Below are 19,027 nucleotides of genomic sequence, written 5' to 3'. Positions count from 1 at the left end.
AAAGATAAAGTGATATATTTTTTTTTTTATATGTGTGTATATATATATATATATATATATATATATATATATATATATATATATATATATATATATAATTTGTTTTTGTGCAAAAACTCATTTGCACAGACATATTTTACGTCCTACTGGTGTAAAATTTAGATTTATTTAAATGCATTTAATCAGTGAATTAAAAAAATGAGCAGTAAATCCAAACTGCCCCGAGTCCCAGTCATTAGCACTAATGGGAGAATTTTGCTTTGAAATTAGCTACTGCATATTGTTATATATTTTCAAGTATCTTTTTTTTTCCAATTCCATTGTATTTTTTTCAGGAAATGGCATCAATTATAGTATTTAGATAACAGACTGTTATGTTTTACTAAGTTGAGTCTATTGGCTTTTAACACAGTTTTTGGTATTTTGCCAGAATATATTGTGATCAAAAAGCTATCGTAATGTGAAATGATCTCCATCTGACTCGTTTCCTGCCTGCATCTTCTGCATAGCTGCAGCCACTTGCTCCCAGAGTGAGTTTCGTTGTTCCAGCGGTCGCTGCATCCCCGCCCACTGGTACTGTGACGGAGGAGCCGACTGCTCTGACGGCTCTGATGAACCCCTCTCCTGCAGTGAGTGCTCCTCAACTCTCTCACACCCAGAACGAGCCTACCAGCTTTGTACCGAAGTCCCCCACACTTCCCCCATGGCCCCACACCCCAACCTTTTATCAGCTGCTCACTTATTGTGTGAAGGTGTCTGTTAGCCAATCTGTGCAGTGTGAGAGACTCCTGTGAGTGATGTAGCGGAGAGTGTGAGTCAGTGGTGTATTCCTTTGTTGATGATGTGGTCAGCCAGGCCTCCTATTGTGGGCTGCATTCCTCTGTGGTGACGCCCCTCAATGTCCTCAGACAAACAGCACCTCCCCCTCTCTTTATCCACCCAGGGTTACAGAGCCTCACTTTGGCTTTTGTTTAGATTGCTCACCATGCATGGGAATGTGGAGTTGCCATGACTATTTTGAAAGCTTTGCCAGTGTTGTATTGTGTCCTCTTTCAAAAGTTAAAAAGCTACAAGAGAACTAATGGGAAAAAAGTTACAGACAGACAGGATAGACTCATCATAAAGGGGATGGCACTAAGAGTAGATACAAATTGGGTGGGATTTGGTATGTTTTACTCAAATCTCTGTGTTTCTTGCTGATATCTAATATGTATAGTCTGTCTCTGCAGCCACACTGGTCAGAACCTGCAATACAGATCAGTTTCGCTGTGATGATGGCAGGTGCATTGCTTTATCATGGATCTGTGATGGAGACAATGACTGTGGTGACATGAGCGATGAAGATCAGAGACACAACTGTGGTACGCATTTCTTATTTGTATTCATTTCCTCTTTCTTTTGTCACTTATAGGAATCAAAACTTGCAGAGGGGAGGTAATAATGCAGCCTCCCTCCATTCAGTTGATAAAGCGAAATCATTGCAATTTATTTTTTCTTCCTGATTAATCTTTTCCACTTTGCGATGAATATGTAATATAGTTTTACCAAACTGACAGTCAGTTGGTGTTGACTGTCACGACTGAGGGATTTCACTAGGGCTGTTGTAAAAGAATATTTTAATAATCAAGTACTCTATCGATTATTGTTATGATTAATCAAGGACTCTGACCTCTCTCTCTCTCTCTCTCTCTCTCTCTCTCTCTTCACTCTCTCTCTTCCTGTCCATCAGCAGCGCTCTTCCAGTCATTCGCTTTCAAACAGTCACCACACAGTTCTGGGACGAGAAAGGCTGGCGAACTTAAAGAATTTAACTATTCTTATTGGTCCCCCAACAAAAACGATAAAACCCCCGAAAATTTCACGTTATGCTGCTAGCACTTAGCAACAACTCATAGGCGGAAGTGAGAGCGCTGCCCAACACAAATAATGATCCTGCCAGAAATCGATACGCTAAAGAATAAAACATAATTTAACAAAGCTTCGAGGCAGATACATTTTCCTCAAGGAATTTTAAGAATTGAGGTACTCGAATCACTCGAGGAGTCGCTGCAGCAGTAGATTTCACAAGCTGATATTGCAACGATAATGACAGTTGGTGTTGTCGTCAGTGTGTGCAGCTTTATTTTCTGAGTAATGATATGGTCCCATATTTTCCTGGATTGGTCTTTTCCCATTTGTGATGAATATGTAATCTGGTGTTACCAACCGGTTGGTGCTGACTGTCACCAACTGACTGTTATGATTGAGGGATGGCACTCGCTGATATTGCGATTATGATGATAATCGTCAACACCAACTGTCGTCAGTGTGTCTAGCTTTATTTTCTGAGCAATGGCATGGTCACATATTTTCCCGATATCACGATGAATATTAGAAAAATGTTAATCTTTTCCAGTTTGCGGTGAATATGTAGTATTACCAAACTGTTCTCAGTTGGTGCTAACTGGTCACCAACTGACTGTCAGTTGGTGAATGTGGGTAGGAATGTGCCCAGGGTTCTGGGTGCAGTACTTGTTTGCCATTATTCAGCTATTTTTTTTTTCTTTACTTCTTCATTAATTTTTTCTTTCATAGACCCCTGTTTTACAATACTATTTGACTTTGCTGCCTCCTGCTGCCCACATGCCATTCCTTTTCAGGATTTTGGCACTCTTCAGTCATAGTGTTGTTGGCGTAGACACTGGCAGCCAGTCCCAAGCATCTTAGTCTCCAGCAGATCTCCAGTCCAAGGAGCTAGCATTCCTGATTTCTCCTGCCTCACTCGGTACTTTGTGCTTGCCTCCTCTCTCTGGCTTTCTGGCTCAGGATGGATCAAGATTCTTGTATGCTGCTCCAAAAATAAGATGCCTGAAGCTAGGGACTTTAGCAGAGCTTGAGCCTCAGCAGGAGGCTCGTTTCAAACAATGCCATCACGGCCGTGCAGTTCGAAATACAGATTGGAATGTTTGGATTTCCAAAATATGTCACCATTGTTGTTCGGGCTCTTGCAAATCCTCACGTCTGATTTTATTGTTTCCCCCAGCCAATCGCACGTGTTCAAGCACAGAGTTCACTTGTGCCAATAACCAGCCACCTCAGCGGAAGTGTATTCCACGTGACTGGGTGTGTGATGGAGATGCAGACTGTGCGGATGCCCTAGATGAACATCAAAACTGCACCCGCAGATCCTGTGGCATCAACGAGTTCACCTGCAGCAATGGTCTCTGCATACGCAGCTCCTACAGGTTGGATTTAAAACCTCAAAACTGTTGACTTTGTACTCTGACAGCGTGAAAGTTGAGGCTAATTGATGTCGTCTTTCAAAATTAGATGTGACCGTCGTAACGACTGTGGAGACAGCAGTGATGAGCAAGGCTGCACTTACCAGCCCTGCCAGTCACACCAGTTCACATGCCAGAATGGCCGCTGTGTGTCTAACGACTTTGTCTGCGATGGAGACAATGACTGCGGGGACGAGTCTGATGAGCTGCAGCATATGTGCCATACACCTGAGCCCACCTGTCCCCCCGGAGAATTCAGATGTGAAAATGGACATTGTATTCCCTTTAGGAAAGTGTGTGATAGGAATGACGACTGCTCCGACAACAGCGACGAGAAGGGATGTGGTGAGTGTAAACGGATGCTGGCAATACTTCAGAAATCAGAGCCTAAGTTAAATGTCTGCCACTGTGTTATAATCAAGCTAAATGTAGAAAATCACAAATTAGAGTAGCCACAAGACTACTCTGCCCAGTAAGAATAATGTTACTTAAAAAACATTGATTAATGCATTATGAAGTATTTTAGAAAAAAAAAAAAGAAAAGATTCTGGAAAGCTGAAATGGAGAAATTGAAGAAACACTTACGTGCAATTTTGAACAGTATGAACTTAAAAAAAGAAAATCTACAATTTGAAACTTTGTGCCAAACTGTAGCTTTTATCGCTTAACATTGAAGATGCATGTTGTGTGCCGATGCAAACTTTAAGACACTGCAAGAAACTGGAGGCAGTGCAGCAAAATTGACATTATTTGCCTTTTCTCTAACTGCAGGTATCAATGAGTGTACAGACCCATCCATTCACCACTGCGACCACAATTGCACCGATACACCCACCAGCTTCATCTGCACCTGCCGTCCAGGCTACCGCCTCATGTCCGACGGCAAAACATGCGATGACGTCAACGAGTGTGCAGAGACGCCCAGCGTTTGCAGTCAGATCTGCGAAAACACCGTCGGCTCCTACGTGTGCAAGTGCTCTCCGGGATTCCTCAGAGAGCCAGACGGTCGCAGCTGCCGTCAGAACAGCAACATCTCCCCCTATCTCATCTTCAGCAACCGCTATTACCTGAGGAACCTATCGACAGACGGGCAGGCCTATTCTCTTATTTTGCAGGGCCTGACCAGCGTGGTCGCTCTAGACTTTGACCGTGTTGACAAACGCCTCTATTGGATCGACGTGAGTCGGAGAGTGATAGAGAGGATGTCTTTTAACGGCAGCAACCGGGAGGTGGTGGTCAATGGGGTTCTGCATGGAGAGGGCCTGGCGGTTGACTGGATAGGAAGGAAACTGTATTGGGTGGACAGCTTCCTGGATTGCCTCAAGGTGTCCGAACTGGATGGTCGCTTTGTCAAGAAACTGGCTGAACATTGCGTTGATGGGAATAACACCTATTGCTTTGAAAACCCCAGGGGTATTGTTCTGCATCCCAAATACGGGTGAGCAGTTCAGTCATTTAATATTTAATATTCATTCATTCATTCATTCATTCATTCATTCATTCATTCATTCATGGAGTTGTGTTCTTTGAACAGTAACATTTGATTTTGCATTTCTTATATTAAGCTGAAATATTTATTGCAGGAAGTATTTGTAATTGTAGTATTTGGACAAAATAGGAGATAAAACCTCATACAAAGCACAAATACACATAGTCTTTTTTTTAATTTTATTTTTTTGCTAGAAGTGTTCAAAAATAGTTAACTCATGTTTGATGCCATTACAGTATATTTTTTACCAGTCACACAAATATTGATGGAGACTGGGTTTTCATATACGTGGTCTAAGTTTCACTTTCTTCTGATTCCTGTCAGATATGTCTACTGGACAGACTGGGGAGACAAAGCCTTCATCGGTCGTGTTGGGATGGATGGAACCAACAAAGCAGCAATCATCACCACCAAGATAGAGTGGCCCAACGGCATCACAATCGACTACACCAACGACAAACTCTACTGGTCAGATGCACATCTCAACTACATTGAGTAAGTTCGTCAGGAAGTTGGTGAATTTTTTTTTCCCGCAGCACACCAACTCTAGTAGATGTTTAATTTCTATTTATTTTCCAGATACTCCGACTTGGACGGTCAGCACAGACACACGGTGTATGACAGAAACTTGCCGCACCCTTTTGCCCTGACCGTGTTTGAGGACACTGTGTACTGGACCGACTGGAACACACGCACTGTGGAGAAAGGCAACAAGTACGATGGTTCTGGCCGAGAAGCCCTGGTTAACACCACACACAGGCCGTTCGACATTCACGTATGCCATCCTTACCGCCAGCCAATTGGTGAGTCTTCACAAGCATCGCGCTCATCACTTCCTGGTCTTTATTTACTAAGCTGCGGTCAACTGACCTTGTTTGTCCGTGGCTCCTGCTTTGACAGTAAACAATCCCTGTGCTGCGAACAATGGGGGCTGCTCTCACCTGTGCCTAATCCGTCACGGGGGGCGAGAACACACCTGTGACTGCCCCGACCATTTCCTGGCTGTTCAAATAGGAGGTGTGACCCGATGCCTGCCCATGTGCACCAGCACCCAGTACAGATGTGCAAACAATGAACGGTTTGTCACCATTTCTTTAACGTGCAGCAGTTCTTTATGAGCGTTGTGGCACTTTAAATACCAGAGGTCCTCTACCAAACTGAATGGGAAACTAGCAAACAGAAGCTTTTGTTTTAGATGTTTCTGACACCAAAACCTCCGCTTTCCTCCCTACTTTCCTAATATTATTGTAAATAAAATTCCCCTGCAAACAAGAAACAGTTTAATTATTAAAGATCTACCAGTGAGAACGTATTATTTGTTTTATTTTGTAGACATTTACCTCGATGCAGATTTGATCTGATTCTGATATCTCTTTGAGAACGGTGACCTGGTAAAATATAAAAAAAGTATTTTTTTTTCTACTCATCACGCTGTGATCAGTTAAAACACTTTCATTTGGAGCAGAGGTGACGTAGCACTGTGTGAGAGAAATTGTTTGAGAATAAAAGATCTTATAGTAAAGGACGACTAAAAGCCAGTCAGACCTATACTACCATATACTGTTAAGCTGAATTGACACAGGGTAACTCTTCCACCACTAACGAGGACGTACTTAATTTTACAACAAGATAACACAATATGACATATTTTCCCTACAGGAAAGGGAACTATTACCGATAATAGCTTCACAGAGCTTGGACTAACCTTACAGATCTGTTCATATTGCCGTGTAACTGTGTACGTTTCAGATAATAAAAACAGAGCTTGTTAGTTTTGTGTTATTCAATACGTTCTGGTTCACACTGGATTGTCCCGCCTCTGTGTCAACAGCTGCATCCCTATCTGGTGGAAATGCGACGGTCAGCGGGACTGCAGGGACGGCTCAGATGAGCCCTCTACCTGCCCCGTTCGCCACTGCAGCCTCGGCCAGTTTCAGTGCAACGACGGAAACTGCACCAGCTCACACTTTCTGTGCAACAGCCACCGGGACTGTCCCGACGGCTCGGATGAAGACCCCGTGCTGTGTGGTAGGTGGTTTAGCTGCTGGATGAACCTGTTTATATTCCTGACTCTCTGACTGGTTGTTGTTTGACTTTGCTCCTCCCAGCTACACACCAGTGCGAAAGCCATCAGTGGCAGTGTACGAACAAGCGTTGCATAAGCGAGTCCTGGCAGTGCGACGGCGAGGACGACTGTGGCGATCAGTCCGATGAGGACCCTGTCCACTGCGCCACCAGGACGTGTCGCCCAGGACAGTTCAAGTGCCGCAACGGTCGCTGCATCCCGCAGAGCTGGAAATGCGACGTTGATGATGACTGCGGCGACAATTCAGATGAGCCTCTGGAGGAGTGCAGTAAGTAGCTTACAAGAATTTACCCCATTGCTTTGTCCTTCTCTGTTTCACGTTAGAGTTTTATTGGGATTTTATTAGGAAAGTGGTGCATTGTGAAGGGGAAGGAAGAGGTTTTCAAAATATTAGCAAGTGCAATGGCTTCTTTCTGTCCTCTATCTGGCTTGTGGTGATAAAAATGTACACCTAACTTTTCAGATTTCTATTTGTAAAGCGGCTTGAAAACCACATATTCTTTCTCTTTTGCCTTCACAATCAGTGTATCTTTGTCATGTATTTAACTCAAAACTCTTAGGCCTTTATCTTAACTCTCTCTTGTTGTTGTTGTTTTTTTTTTAAGTGGGTCCAGCGTATCGATGTGACAACCACACAGAGTTTGCCTGCAAAACCAACTATCGCTGTGTCCCACTCTGGTCCATCTGCAACGGCCACAACGACTGCAGAGACAACAGCGACGAGCAGAGCTGCGGTGAGTCTCTTTTTTAACAACCTCCCCCTTCCACAACGAGAGCTCTTCTTGAGTTCCCTGGTTTCTATTTTGTATTTGTTGTTGTTTTATCAATCTCAAGATTACTCTAGAGAATTCTTTAGGAGTGAATAAAGGCAATTAGCCAAGCCGTCAGCCTCCTGTGTAACTGGTGCAGGGAGGTGCTGATGGAGATCGTCTCATCACTCTTCCTCCCCCTTAATTTACCTCTCCCTGGAAGCGCCGCAGATTTATGAGCTGTCCATTGGTGTGAGACAACATATATGTGAATGTGTGCTCTGTCCTTGCGTGGGGGCAGGGTTCATATATGTCTCTTTGTACTTGCTGCGATCCAAATACGGCCCTCCCATCTCTTATCAGAGCCCCTCACTCCATTAGTGCCATGCCTGCACAGGAGGGGAGATCTGCGCTAATCTTCCAGTAAGAATGCAGAGGATGGGCCAGGTGGAGGTCTAGGAGGGCAGGACTCGTGAACGCCGCGCTATCTTTGACCCCCCCGCCTCCTCCGGCACTGTGTGGTAGAGACAGCTCAGACCAGCTCTGTTTCACTCCTCTGCCTTCTGTGGTTCTCATCTCCGGCAGTCTTATCCTCCTCAGACGTACGCTGTACTGGCATGAATAGAGCTCACACATCTGTCTGTGGCGTTCTGCCCTCCTCCCTTTTAGACCTTTGCGTTTTAATTAAAAAATAAGATGTCTTTCATTTCCAGCTGACACTTCTGCTGAGAGTACAAGTCTGGACGTTATTCTAACGTGCAACTTCCAGTTCATCACTGAAATCTTCTGTTGGCTCTGAATGATTTATGAATATGAATGGCATTTTAAATTTAGAAGTGTCTATTTGTCAGTGCTTTCTTAGTATAGTAAATCACTAGTTCTACAGTAAATTTAGTTACGTTTTGAATTGTGTGGTTGTTTTTCATTTCCACTGGCTTTTTTGGAGGAGTTTTTTTTTTCTGTATTTTTAGTTCAAAAGCACACGTACCATTTATGCATTTTATGTGGTGTGGTTCTGCCTCAGAAGTACAGGTGCCGCTATGCTTTGACAAAGCTACAAAGTTCATGATATGTGGCAGAAAACAGCCCCCTTTGAAGGAATTCAAAACATAAAAAAAAACTGGTGAAACGTTGTAGCAGCCTTCCTTCAGCCAGCTGACTGACAACGTGCAGCAACAGAACAAATTCTCTCTAGCACTTTGCATCTACATAACACAGAATGAGAGGACTGTGCAATTTTAGCGGTTTTGAATACGGTACGTTTTTAAAACCTGGGCTCACCTTGATATCAGTCGCTGGCCAACTCTACAGTCAAAAGATGGGAATGTAAAGTGTGGACTTGCTTGGAGCAAAGTGGTTTGAGATCCAGAGTTGTTTCTCTGGTAAATTGTGTTTCATGTTGACAGCTGAGTTTCATCTCATACGGTAAGTTTAGGAACCTTTTGTTATGCCTGAGGGAGTCAAAGGTCAGCTAAGACGCTTACAACAACAACATTCCTCAGAAAATGTGCAGTTCTTGGCCTGAAATACCCAGAGGCAAATCTTTAAAAAAAAATTATATATATATATATATATATATATATATATATATATATATATATATATATATATTTTTTTTTCTCTCTCTTCTCATTTAAACAGTGTAAACATGTAAGGAGTTAATCAAAATACAGTACCATTTATTAAACAATAATATAATGAAAATGCATCTGTTCTTTTTCTTCTTCTTCTTGGTTCTTCAGTATTTTATATTCGGTTATTGGATTAAGTTTTATTTTTGTTTGTCATTGGATTTGAGAAAACGTAGGGCAGTCCTGAACATTAAATCTCAGTGTGCAGCTCCCCCATGAGGCAACTGCACAAATATGCAACAGTAGGTATTCATTTATAGTTTGCTTAGATCACTGCCATAAGTATTTGTGCCTCCCATTATTTCCATTATTTCCATATGCTGTCATGCTCCCTATGTCAAAAAGATACTTTTAAATTTTTCATACCTGGCTTTTCACAGAAATAATATCTATTCAGTGAGCCATAAAGGCCAGGAAAAACAGCAACCTCTCCTGTCCTTTCAGAGGAAGTGACCTGCCATCCCACCGGGGATTTCCGCTGCGACAATCATCGCTGCATCCCGCTGAGATGGAGGTGTGATGGAGCTGACGACTGTGGAGATAATTCAGACGAACGCAGCTGCAGTGAGTGACTCTGTGACAAACACACACCTGCGACAGCATCTAGATACGTGTGATGGATCTTGTGGGGATGAAAGTCGCTACATGGTCTATAAAAGTCTAGAAAAGTACTGAATTTGATTTCGTCACTTTCCAAAACTTGACTAATATATAAGTATGAGACATGAAAATGGCTGAAAAAAGGTTAGCATTTAGACTTTGTTTCTTATTAGAATTTTTAAGAATGAGGATAATTTTTACATTTATCTTTTTTTAATTTTAAGAACAAACACAGGGATTCAAAGTACAAAAAAATATATTTCACTGTTTTTTTGGGGGGTTTTTTTTACCTGCAGATTGATTTCTACATTTCATATCGTTTGCAGTCCTATGTAATGATGCTCTTAGTGATTAAAAACTGTGATAATCGAGTCCATATTTTCTAAGTGTTATAGTTTTTAACTGATCTTAATGCAGATCCATAAATCAACCAAACAATAATCCCCACATATATATTTTAAAACACTGTGCTGTTTTATAACGTGTGGGAAGAAACGGAAAACAAATCATAACTATTTGAAACTTTTGCAATAAAATTTCCATAATCTCATAAAAACTTATGTCAACATTTGTATTTGGAAAATGTGCTGTTCTGTAGCTCCTGCTGGGTGGATTGTTTGAGTGAGAAAGGATGCTGATGGCAGAGTTCAGTTTAGCAGATATTTAATCCAACATCTGGGGAGGTGTTTGAAAGGGTGTAGCAGTGAGAAAGGTGTCTTATCAGCACCTAGAGAAATAGGATGTCCTCTGTGTGTAAAAAGGAGGGAAGGAAGGAGTCTTGTACCTATTGTCCTTGGCAATGTTAAGCATCCCAGCTAATAAGTCTAACACAGCTTTTTAAATAAGGACGATAAACCTTAACATGCTGCGATTGCAGGTTTAAGGTTTCCTTAGACCTGCAATTTAACTTAAAATATAATAATTCAGCTCATTTGATAAGACTGAGTTTGAAGATGATGAAAAAACTTAAAACGGATTTTTGCAGACATGCAAAATATATATTTTTTAGGTTAATAAAGTTTTGTGGTGGCATGGTTCTGTTCCCTTGTTTTCTCCCAGCGCCACGCTCGTGCACCGAGAGCGAGTATCGCTGTGACAACCTACGCTGTGTTCCCAACCGTTGGGTCTGTGACCATGACAACGACTGCGAGGACAACTCGGATGAAAGGGACTGCGGTAAGTGGAGACTCTTTGTTTTGGCCCGGGATCTGGCTGTTTGTGAGTAACGAAGGGCCGCGCTAAACAAAGAAGCAATAAAACTGTGAGTCTGAAGGCCAGACGAGCTGGACCACCAACGGTCGGTTATTGAGGAGGAGAATACGCCGTCTGCTGCAAAGCAAACAAACGTACTGTACGCTGCGAACGGGACAGAAAACCGGTGTAGAACACGAACACTTCGTCTCACATCCCAGGAACTTTTATGGAGTAAAATAAAACTTAACCACACAGCTACAAAATCTATCTGGGCATTGTCTCCTTATGGACACTTTTTGTCACTTTTATGTTTTTGTTTTTGTTGAGCAGAGCTGCGGACATGTCCCCCTGGCTACTTCCAGTGCGCGAGTGGACACTGTATAGCTGAACGTTTCAAATGTGATGGCAACGCCGACTGTCTGGACTACACGGATGAGATATCATGCCGTGAGTGCCACATAACATTATTTATTTTTTTTTTTTTTGCAGAATTGAATGCATAGTTGAAAGTCTGGCCAAGTTACTTTCACCACTTTCATATTTGTTCATGACTCAATGCCAGCCTTCAGCGTGTGCAGCAGTAGAGCGGCTCCATGAAATCAGACATGTTAAACTCTGTACAATTAAAAAAAAGAGTTTATACTTTTTCATATCAAACTTGAAAATTAAACCATTTTTTAACTGGAGATGAGACTGACTGAAATAATGGATAAAATACTGCATTTATTCCACAAACCAAATAAACCAAGCCTAAAAATAATATATTCTGATATTGCAGCAGGAATTGTGGTGTAACAGAAATACCCTTTCTTCCAGCAACCCGCTTTCCCAACGGCACATACTGCCCGCCGTTCCTGTTTGAATGCAGGAACCACATTTGTGTCCAGCCTCACTGGAAATGTGACGGAGACAATGACTGCGGGGACAACTCTGACGAGGAGCTGCATCTCTGCTGTGAGAAAAAAAACATTGAAAAAAGACAAAAGTGCAGCTCTTTGCTGCTTTTGAGTGAAATAAAACATCACATGAAAGTTTAAACGTTTTTTTTTTTTTATGAGATATGTTGGCTCTGTTTGTTCGCAGTGGACATCGAGTGTGAGGCTCCGTTCCGTTTCCGATGCGATAACAACCGATGCATCTACAGCCCTGAGCTGTGCAACTCTATTGATGACTGTGGGGACGGTTCGGATGAAAGACAGGAAAACTGTGAGTGCAGTTTCATGATGGCTGGCGTAGTTGATAACTTTATTCTTTTAAGCTACATTATTTTTTATATTCAAATGAAAATAGAAGTTTATGCATTCCTGTGTTTGTTTCCACATTGCCTTCACGTAGGTCAAAAGCCCACACACGGTCCTTGTGACGATGAGGAGTTCAAATGCAGTAGCGGAAAGTGCATCCCTCTACAGTACGCCTGTGATGAATATGACGACTGTGGAGACGAGTCAGATGAACTTGGCTGCCGTAAGTTACAATATGAAGTAACATAACATGTAAAAATGCATTTTAATTGGTTTTACATGCATCTATGTAACAGATTTGTAATAATGCTGCACTAGACAAGCTTTAGCTATTTCCCTATTGCAATTGGATTTGGTTTTAGTAATGTTCATTTAACTAGATAAAGTAAATTACATTTAACGGTGGCTTACCTTGAAAGGTTTAGCAAAAGAGAAAGATTTATTTCGCTTTTCTCTTTCAAAACGTGTCCGTGTGTCATTTTGCCATCAAATGTGTTTCAGTTACGCATTTGCTAGAACATTTTCACGTTACTTGCTGGCCTCTCCATTCACCACGCCTTGGGGTAATCTTTTTTCAGACTTGGGCCATGGACACACATGCAGTGCAAACATGTGTGAACACAACTGCACCGACCTGACTCAGGGAGGCTTCGTTTGCTCCTGCAGACCAGGCTACAAGCCCAGAGCCACGGAGAAACACTCCTGCGAAGGTGAACAACACGTTCATCATCTTTACGCAGCAGAAGTTTGAAACATGAAGTTGTAGTTTTGACTCTTGCCATCTCCTCCTCTCTTGGGGCCAGACGTGAATGAGTGTGAGGTATTTGGAACGTGTCCTCAGGACTGCAGGAACTCGAAAGGCAGCTACGAATGTTTCTGTGCTGAAGGCTTTGTGTCTTTCGGCGAGCTGCACGGGACCGAATGCGCTGCTCAAGGTAAGCAATTGCCAAAAAACAAAAGATTCTTCTGGTTTCTCTCATGATAAGAGAATATTTACCCAAAATCAATTTCTACGTAGGAAACCCTCCAGTCCTGCTCTTGCCGGACAACATTCGTATTCGCCGTTTCAATCTGTCCTCTGAGCAGTATTCGGACTATGTGGACAACGCCGAGCACATCCATGCCTTGGATTACCTGTGGGATCCAGAGGGCGAAGGCCTCAGTAAGTCTGTTTTCATACAACACTGGTCTCCGGCTTCAGTCCTAGTCCGTCACCGTCCTTCTACGGTGTCACCTGAAGGAATGCTGGAGCATCAAACAGCTACTGAACATTCGCTCCCAAGGGCTGAAGCCGGACGCCTCTGCTCTTGAACACACGGTAAATACAAAGTTCACAAAACATCAGGAGGTGAAAAGCATTTCCTTTGTGGTCTGTAGGTGTCGTTTACTGGACAGTTCTTGGTCGGGGGTCCCAGTTTGGCTCCATCAAGCGTGCCTACATGACCACGTTCAATGATTATGGGAGCAACCCAGTGAAAGAAGTGGATCTGAACCTGCGGTACATTGCCAGACCGGAGGGCATCGCTGTAGACTGGGTTGGCAGGTAACCAAACATAGTTATGATTTAATACTCTAGTTAGAGATGCTACAGTTTATCTGGTTTAAATATTCTGAGTCTTCCTAAATGTCTCTCCACAGACATATTTACTGGACGGATTCAGGGACCAATAGAATTGAAGTGGCGAAACTGGATGGACGATACAGGAAGTGGCTGATCCACACTGACCTTGATCAGCCGGCAGCTATCATTGTCAACCCATCGTCAGGGTAGGAAGGGTTTGCATGGCAGAGATTCGGTGTTGGTGTCCACCTTGTGGTCACAGACATGTTGTTTGTTGACCGTCTCTGAGCAGGATGATGTACTGGACTGACTGGGGACAGAATCCCAAAATTGAGGCAGCATGGATGGACGGACAGCACAGAGAGGTCCTGGTGAAGGAGGAAGACCTGGGATGGCCCACTGGGCTGGCTCTGGACTACGTGAATGGAAACAGAATCTACTGGTGTGACTCCAAAGAAAACATTATCGAGTCCATGAAGCCTGACGGGACAGACAGGAAGATTGTCATATCAGGAGGTCAGAATAGTGAAGCTTGACATTATTGATTAAGTATCTTGGCAAACTCAAGTTTACTGGATGAATAAATGTGTGTTGCTTTGTTTTCTGTGTTCCAGATATCGGAAATCCCTACAGTCTGGATGTGTTTGAGGGAAACGTGTACTGGACAACTAAAGACAAAGGAGAAGTGTGGAAGATGAACAAGTTTGGGCGAGGAAATAAAGTCAAAGTCCTCACAATCAACCCCTGGCTGACACAAGTCCGTGTTTACCAGCAGTACCGGCACAACCAGTCAGGTCTGAACATCAAAACAAACACACAGCTTCTCACTCAACTTAAATGAGTTATATTTCTTTCTACAAACCTTAACATACTCCTTAAAGCTTTAAAATCTTATCACAATTTGTGATTTACTGAGTTTCTCTCTAATAAATCAACACAAAGTAGCACACAAGTTCTACTGTCGTTGTCAGTGTCCAACCCGTGTAAGGACGTGTGCAGCCACCTCTGCCTCCTCCGGCCTGGCGGCTACACCTGCGCCTGCCCACAAGGCTCCCCTCCACTAAACGCCGACTCGACAGAATGCGACGCAGGTAAGAGTCAGCGCCCGGATTGCTCTCACCATCCGCTGCCTCGTGTTTGCAGTGATGCGACGTCTTGTTTTTGCATTCGCACGCCTGTTCTTGACACGTGCCGCTTGGCTGCTCGTGTGTGTTGTTTTGTGTCGAGTCTCGTGATTTTTTTATCGTTGTTCATCCACTGTGTGTGCTCGGCTTTTGCTTCTGCAGCCATTGAGCCTCCTGTTGCAATGCCTCTTGCATGCAGATGCATGAATGGTGGAACCTGCTACACCAATGAAGGGGGTCTGCCAAAGTGCAAGTGAGTTTAGCTGCAGGAGCCGTTTGTATGTTTCAATCTGTTTTTATTAGAAATGTCTGGAATTAAATTGTCTTCAAGTATGGACAGAGCTTTGCCCTTGCCTATTAATTATTAGTTTTGTTGTTTGTTATCTTTAATTTATAGATGTCCATATGGCTATACTGGCAGCTACTGTCAGATGGGGAAGTCTAGAGGTGCACCAGCTGGGACAGGTACAACAACACAATTTTCATTTAACTTTTAATATTTTCTATGCAGCTTTCGATTAATAAGTCCTGCATTCAATGACATATGGTGGGAAAGCAACAAACATGTACTTTTTCATTAATATTAAGCAATTATTTACTTACAACAAACTCCTATTTCTTGCCGCAAAGTTACTTGGAAGTTAGTTTTGTCCTGTTTCAAGTATTCTCAACTGTTTACACTAGAAACTAGACCAAAATTACTTGGTAAGATTTTGTGTCTTTGCAGATACTCATTAATAAAGTTTGCGCTTTACTCATTATTCTACACTCTGAATCCACAAGGTTTCTTGGATTTTGTTTGGGATCAATGTCTTGCTAAATTATCTACCTTCGTTTCACCTTCAGGTTGTTATGCCAGTGGAAGCATAAATCCTGAATCTGAAATATTTATTACTCTATAATCTTGTTTTTGTCTCTAAGCCGTGGCTGTTCTGCTGACCGTCATTGTCATCTTAATTACCGGAGCTCTGGCTGCTGGGGTTTTCCTCAACTACAAACGAACAGGATCTTTTATCCCCTCTATGCCTAAACTGCCAAGGTACACATCATTTTTAATCACTTTATCTTGCATTTGAAGCTCTAGTTTAACCCCAGAAGTTTGCAGCAAAGCAAACGGATCAGAGTTCAGTTTCGGCTGCTTTGTTTTTGTCCAGCCTCAGCAGTCTTGTGAAGTCAGCTGATACCGGGAACGGGGTAACGTTTTGGTCGGGTGACAATGTGGACCTCGGACCGTCACACATCGGTGTTTCTGTTATCGACACGGCCATGCAGATGGTGAGCTAAGGGGTTTAGTTAATATCGTTTCTGTTAGGCACATTTTTACCAACGTTTAACTTTTTTTAACTTCTCTTTGTGGTGTTCATTCACACAGTTTAGTCTTTAACGTCACCTTAGACCTGCTTGCATTAGCAGAATTTGGATGACGAGAGTTTCAATTGATGATGCATTTACGTTGTAGTGAATTATGACCTGATATATGATATTCCTTTAGGATGATAACTTTGCCGCCAATGCCGGGCGACAGCCAATCACGTTTGAGAATCCCCTGTACGCCACTACACCCGTCTCTGGTGATCCAGCCGTCATTCATGCTACACAGGTATTCAGATACATGGTTACTGTTTATTTTATTCAGTTGTTCAACAACTGCTGAATTACATGACTCACCACCACACCACATGTGATAACATTTATTTTTAATAAAATAAATCAATAGGTATGTTTTTTGTTTTGTTTTGTTTTTTTACCAAGCATGTGTTTGTTGTACTCCAGAACTACCCAGAATGCACTCAAAAAGTTTGAGCTCATCAGCAAAGATAAAGTATCAAAACACCAAAATATTTAAAAATGTGGCCAACTTACATGCAGGATATAACTATTATTGGAGAGATGCTGTTCAGAAAAAAAACTCTACTTGGTTGAATGAAAGTTATACTGAAACATGGATGTAGTGTAAATAATTATGGGCTTAACTTTGAGTTTGTTTTCTACAAGTAACAAAGAGTAATACTGTCAACACTGTTGCCTAGCAACAGGAAGTTACAAGAACATGCAGGTTACCTTCCTTCGCTCTGACAAGCGCCCTGAGGAGTGAGGGTGTCCATGTTGTTGTGTGCAAGTTAAGTCCTCAAACCTGCAGCTTTTAGATGCATCCCTGTTCCAACATACCTCCAGCACTCGCTCCATGGCTCTTGGAAGATGCTACAATTTTGTCAGAAAGGTTTTGAAGAGAATTTTCTCAAGCTGCACAGAGTCGAGTCAATTCTCATGATGATGTAGAAAATGTAGCTTTTGTAAGAATACCCTATTCTTTTTTACATTTTTGAGCCATAGTAAGTTTGGATTTTAAAACGATAGTTGTAGACATCTCAAGTTTTAACTCTTTCCCAGTGAGGTTATATAAATTATCTGATATTTTCAGCATGGAGTGCATATTTTTTTCATATATCTCCTCACACCTTATTTCTGTGTCCCGTTGAACAGGTGACAGTCAATGTGAGCGGTGAGCAGCTGAACAACTTCGTGAACCCGACGTACCGAGGGGATCAAAGCTCAGGTGTTGTCAACACATCTTCTGTCTGCAGCCTTCCCGTTCAGGTAAAAGGCCGAAGCCATGTAAATCCTAATGAATTTATTTTATATAAACTAGAAAGTGGGATTTTGACTTGAGTTTTTTTCCAGATGTCAAAGTGGAGCTTGTTTAAACGGAAATTAAAACCAAGCACCACATTTGAAAACCCTTCATATTCAGAGGTGCGTTTGAATCCAGGAATCTTTTATTAAAAAGCTCACTTGGAAACCTTTAACGCCATAAACTGCACGTCGTTTTACAGATGAAGGACGAGAAACCTGCCGGAAGCAGCGAGGACTCTTCTGCCCCGGAGCCGTCTCCATTCGCTCCTCCAGCAAAACCTCAGAGGAAGGACCGTCCCAGCGCCTTCTCTCCAACCGAGGACAGTTTCAAAGACACGGCCAACCTTGTCAAAGAGGACAGCGACGTATAACCCCTCTCTCTGATGGAGGGATGTGAAGAAGAAACACACTTTGCACAGAATTTATTTTTATATGCAGCCTGTGTACAAACTCAGATTGTGTTGGGACAGAGAAACACGATAAAATGAAGAGAAGATCTTCCTTCCGACACTTCTGCCTTCTGACACTTCTTATGCCAATTTTTTGCGTTAATATTTGTCTTTCTTATTATGATGTACAATATGTATATCTTTGCACTGAAGCTGTTGATAGAAATGTTAATAAATATGTTGTAAATTTGTAAATTTCAACATTAAGATTTTCGTCAGAAATAGATCCTACGTTGTAAACTCACGATAACCAATACGAAATGTGAGCTGCTTTGTGAATGCACAGTACTTATACGATCAGAGATCGCCAGAGACGAATGCTGAAGATATATTCACTATACGCTGCAAATGCCTCGTTTCAGGGATGACAAATTAACGAAATTGGATTTCAACTCACACCATTTATTTTCAATGATACACACTCCAGTATAAACTGGAAGAGAATCAATTTCTCTTGATCACCTTGTCTATAAATCAGTGATTGCTCTCACTTGCAACGGCTAAAATAGCTTGGGAACAGGTGTTGCACTTCAACCCAGTCAATATTCTCGAAGAACGACTCCTGATAAAGACTTTTTCTTAAACAAACCGAGGCAAATTGTTTGCTGGTTGATTTATTTTGTATTGCAATGAAGACAAACTTTATCTATGATTGTGCAGAACGTGCCCATGTGAATTAAATTTTTGCTGCTGACACGTGAATGAATAAATTTCCTATTTTGTAAAATTGTCTCACTACACTTTTTTTGTTTTGTTACAGAAGAACTGCTTTGACGGTGGAATCATAAGTTCCCTGCATTTTACAACATCCTCCACAATCAATTGCACTCCTGTAAAAAGGCTCAAATTAAATTCAACATTTGTTGATCTTTTTTGAAGCATTTTTACTATAATTTAAGTCTCTTTATGCAGTGGGGTGTTATAATTAGCAATTGTTTCAAATAAAAAATGTCCCACACATTTTGACAAACCAAGTAATTCTATTAAAATCTGATAAAATTTTATTCTT

The 19,027-nt window shown here is 42.0% G+C and overlaps 1 protein-coding gene across 4 annotated transcripts in view; it reads left to right on the top strand.

Moving 5' to 3' along the window:
- Nucleotides 1-18,745, top strand: part of lrp2a (low density lipoprotein receptor-related protein 2a) — a 58,389-nt gene extending 39,644 nt beyond the window's left edge. For 3 of the 4 annotated variants that reach the window (XM_015045084.1, XM_015045074.1, XM_015045065.1), the window contains 33 exons: nt 510-629; nt 1,230-1,361; nt 3,023-3,224; nt 3,310-3,605; nt 4,032-4,698; nt 5,074-5,244; nt 5,329-5,552; nt 5,650-5,827; nt 6,581-6,777; nt 6,858-7,103; nt 7,441-7,569; nt 9,660-9,779; nt 10,875-10,991; nt 11,340-11,456; nt 11,826-11,963; nt 12,093-12,215; nt 12,345-12,473; nt 12,829-12,960; nt 13,054-13,185; nt 13,269-13,412; nt 13,628-13,793; nt 13,889-14,017; nt 14,104-14,327; nt 14,426-14,605; nt 14,783-14,902; nt 15,098-15,188; nt 15,333-15,400; nt 15,857-15,974; nt 16,090-16,210; nt 16,428-16,535; nt 17,420-17,533; nt 17,618-17,689; nt 17,770-18,745. In XM_015045084.1, the coding sequence (XP_014900570.1) occupies nt 510-629; nt 1,230-1,361; nt 3,023-3,224; nt 3,310-3,605; nt 4,032-4,698; nt 5,074-5,244; nt 5,329-5,552; nt 5,650-5,827; nt 6,581-6,777; nt 6,858-7,103; nt 7,441-7,569; nt 9,660-9,779; nt 10,875-10,991; nt 11,340-11,456; nt 11,826-11,963; nt 12,093-12,215; nt 12,345-12,473; nt 12,829-12,960; nt 13,054-13,185; nt 13,269-13,412; nt 13,628-13,793; nt 13,889-14,017; nt 14,104-14,327; nt 14,426-14,605; nt 14,783-14,902; nt 15,098-15,188; nt 15,333-15,400; nt 15,857-15,974; nt 16,090-16,210; nt 16,428-16,535; nt 17,420-17,533; nt 17,618-17,689; nt 17,770-17,940 (5,396 nt within the window). In that variant the 3' untranslated portion in view covers nt 17,941-18,745. Of the gene's footprint in view, nt 1-509; nt 630-1,229; nt 1,362-3,022; nt 3,225-3,309; nt 3,606-4,031; nt 4,699-5,073; nt 5,245-5,328; nt 5,553-5,649; nt 5,828-6,580; nt 6,778-6,857; nt 7,104-7,440; nt 7,570-9,659; nt 9,780-10,874; nt 10,992-11,339; nt 11,457-11,825; nt 11,964-12,092; nt 12,216-12,344; nt 12,474-12,828; nt 12,961-13,053; nt 13,186-13,268; nt 13,413-13,627; nt 13,794-13,888; nt 14,018-14,103; nt 14,328-14,425; nt 14,606-14,782; nt 14,903-15,097; nt 15,189-15,332; nt 15,401-15,856; nt 15,975-16,089; nt 16,211-16,427; nt 16,536-17,419; nt 17,534-17,617; nt 17,690-17,769 lie in introns of those variants that run through there. The other variant, XM_015045091.1, reaches the window with a different exon arrangement.
- Nucleotides 18,746-19,027: the final 282 nt, after the last annotated feature.

Source organism: Poecilia latipinna, unplaced genomic scaffold (assembly GCF_001443285.1).
Source record: "Poecilia latipinna isolate Pla-1442-1.1 unplaced genomic scaffold, P_latipinna-1.0 Scaffold37, whole genome shotgun sequence".
NCBI lineage: Eukaryota > Metazoa > Chordata > Actinopteri > Cyprinodontiformes > Poeciliidae > Poecilia > Poecilia latipinna.
The sequence above is the reverse complement of the archived record's forward strand: the minus strand, read 5'-3'. Positions and strand labels throughout refer to the sequence as shown.